This window comes from Psammomys obesus, unplaced genomic scaffold, assembly GCF_907164565.1.
Source record: "Psammomys obesus unplaced genomic scaffold, mPsaObe1.curated_primary_1811, whole genome shotgun sequence".
Lineage (NCBI taxonomy): Eukaryota > Metazoa > Chordata > Mammalia > Rodentia > Muridae > Psammomys > Psammomys obesus.
The window spans coordinates 635-3,217 of NW_026588588.1; the positions used below are offsets into that span (position 1 = coordinate 635).

General features: G+C 37.5%; 1 protein-coding gene across 1 annotated transcript; it reads left to right on the forward strand.

Moving 5' to 3' along the window:
* The first annotated feature begins 1,328 nt into the window (after positions 1–1,328).
* LOC129674387 (vomeronasal type-2 receptor 116-like) lies at positions 1,329–2,252 on the forward strand. The gene has a single exon (XM_055604349.1). The coding sequence runs from the start codon at positions 1,329–1,331 to the stop codon at positions 2,250–2,252; it is 924 nt and encodes a 307-aa protein (XP_055460324.1).
* The last annotated feature ends 331 nt before the right edge of the window (positions 2,253–2,583 follow it).

The window sequence follows — 2,583 nt, forward strand, 5'->3', positions numbered from 1 at the left end:
TGGACAGATAAAGTTAAGTTTAGTATTTTCATAAGACTCAGGTATCATCAGGACTGGCTGCATTGTCTTCCTCTATAGCCTGATAAGGCTGCTCCCCACTCAGGGGAGGTGATCAAAGAGCCAGCCACTGAGATTATGTCAAAGACAGTCCCTGTTCTCCTTATAATGCAGCCAGTCCTGATGAGACCAGATAGGCTATGGTTAGAGGGAAGGGGAGGAGGACATCACTATCAGCACACTTGGAGAGGGGAATGGGAGAAAATGAGGGTGGGAAGGTGTGGAGGGAATGAGCAAGGGAGCTACAGCCAAGCTATAAAGTGAATAAAGTACAATTAATTTAAAATGCCTAATTTTAAAAGACTTAGACATAATTTTTCTGTAGAAAAAAAACAAAAATTAAATCATAGTGAAGAAAGTCCATAGTAATGCAACACACACACACACACACAAAAAAAAAAAACAAAAACGAGAAGTTAGAGATAGAAGAACAATGATTGTAACAATCTGCACAGATTTGCTGGAATAGCACCAAGCAACTGTGCTTCATGACTCTCAGCAATTTCAATGAAAATGGCTGTTTCATTCTCTCTTTCTGATTTAACATTTTTATAGATTTATGGTATTTGTGACATGTAGGTTATTTTTTTAGTCTTCAGAATATTACTGGAAGAACAAGAGTGTAAATTAGAACAATTCCCAGGATTATTCTGGAATTAATAATGAAAGAGAAAGAGTCCTGTCCTGAGTCAAAGGATGTCAAAGACTATAAAAATTTATTTGCAACTTAATAATTGATCTGAGCTTATAGCCGGTGTTTGTTGATGCAAGTGTTGTATATTTACCACCAAATCAGAACTGTTCCATATTTCATGGAGATAGGACCTAACTTATCACAATGTTACCTTAGAAAAATTATAGGAGTGGGATTAACAAATAACCACTGAAACAGTGAGTTAGAAAAAAAATGAGAAGAATCCATGGTGATGAAAACAAGGAAGTGCATTTTTATACATTGATGTCATCAAAATACAATGTACACATACTTAGAAACTCAAAGTATAATAAAAGCATGTGAAGGCTTACTTGACAGTATTATTTTATCTGAATATGAGTAAAATAGATTTCACTACCCTAGAGAAACAGTGATAAGCTGTTGAGCAGAAAGCTTATTTTTAATTAAACAAGATAAACAGTAGAAATGTGAATTACAGAGAGTTCATGTCCTTGGAAGTAAAAGGAAGCAGACAGAATACACCACGTTACACACATCATTGGAAAGCAGTTTAATTAATTAAATGTGCAATGAATAGATATTTATATAAGGTAAAATGTTGATCCACAATTTCTCCACAGATCAGCAGGAGTGCATCCCTTGCCCAAGTCAAAAGTACCCAAACCCTGAGAGAAACCAGTGCCTGCCCAAGGCAGTGACCTTCCTTTCCTTTGAGGATCCTCTGGGCATAGCTCTGGCATGCACAGCTCTTTGCTTCTCTGTCAGCACAATTGCAGTTCTGGGGATCTTTCTCAAACACCGAGAATCAGCCATTATTAAGGCCAATAACCGGACTCTCAGCTACATACTGCTCATCTCCATCCTCCTCTGCTTCCTCTGCTCCTTTCTCTTCATTGGCCACCCAAACACAACCTCTTGCATACTGCAACAAATAACATTTGCACTTGTGTTCACCTTGGCTATTTCCACTGTTTTGGCAAAAACTATAACTGTAATTCTGGCCTTTAGGGTCATGAAACCAGGGAGAACAATGAGAAGGTTGTTTGTCTCAGGCATCTATAATGCTGTCATCCCCATCTGTGTCCTGATCCAACTTATTCTGTCTGCATTCTGGCTGGGAACCTCACCTCCTTATATTGACACAGATGAACACTCTGAACATGCTCATGTCATCATTTTATGCAACAAGGGCTCAGTCACTGCTTTCTACTGTGTGCTGGCTTACTTAGGGACCCTGGCCATAGGCAGCTTCACTGTGGCTTTCCTGGTAAGAAACCTGCCTGACACATTCAATGAGGCCAAGTTCCTGACATTCAGCATGCTGGTTTTCCTCAGTGTCTGGGTCATCTTCATCCCTGTCTACCAGAGCACCAAGGGCAAAGCTGTCATGGCTGTGGAGGTCTTCTCCATATTGGCCTCTAGTGCAGGGCTGCTGGCATGCATCTTCTTCCCTAAGTGCTACATTATTCTCTTAAGACCTGATAAAAACCCTTTGAGATGTATTAAAAATAAAAAATGATCATTTTGATATATTAGTTTTCTTTTTACTAATAAAACCTATTAGTATACTAAAATTAAATTATTTTAAGTAACTTTTAAGTAACTTTTTCTTAAATGTATATTTAAACAAAATAAGAGCCCCTCACTTTATAGAACAATCACAGACATCCTATTTTAGAATAGAAGCTGCTGCTGAAAACACATTTCAGTAAGTTAGGCATGTTTTTTATTAATTTTTGGAGAATATATATATTCAAAATGTAATTACATGATAGTAATTGAGATAAATAGTATATTAACAAATACTTGTTTTCTTTGTTATTTTGGGGAGTATACAGGGCTTTGGGTGA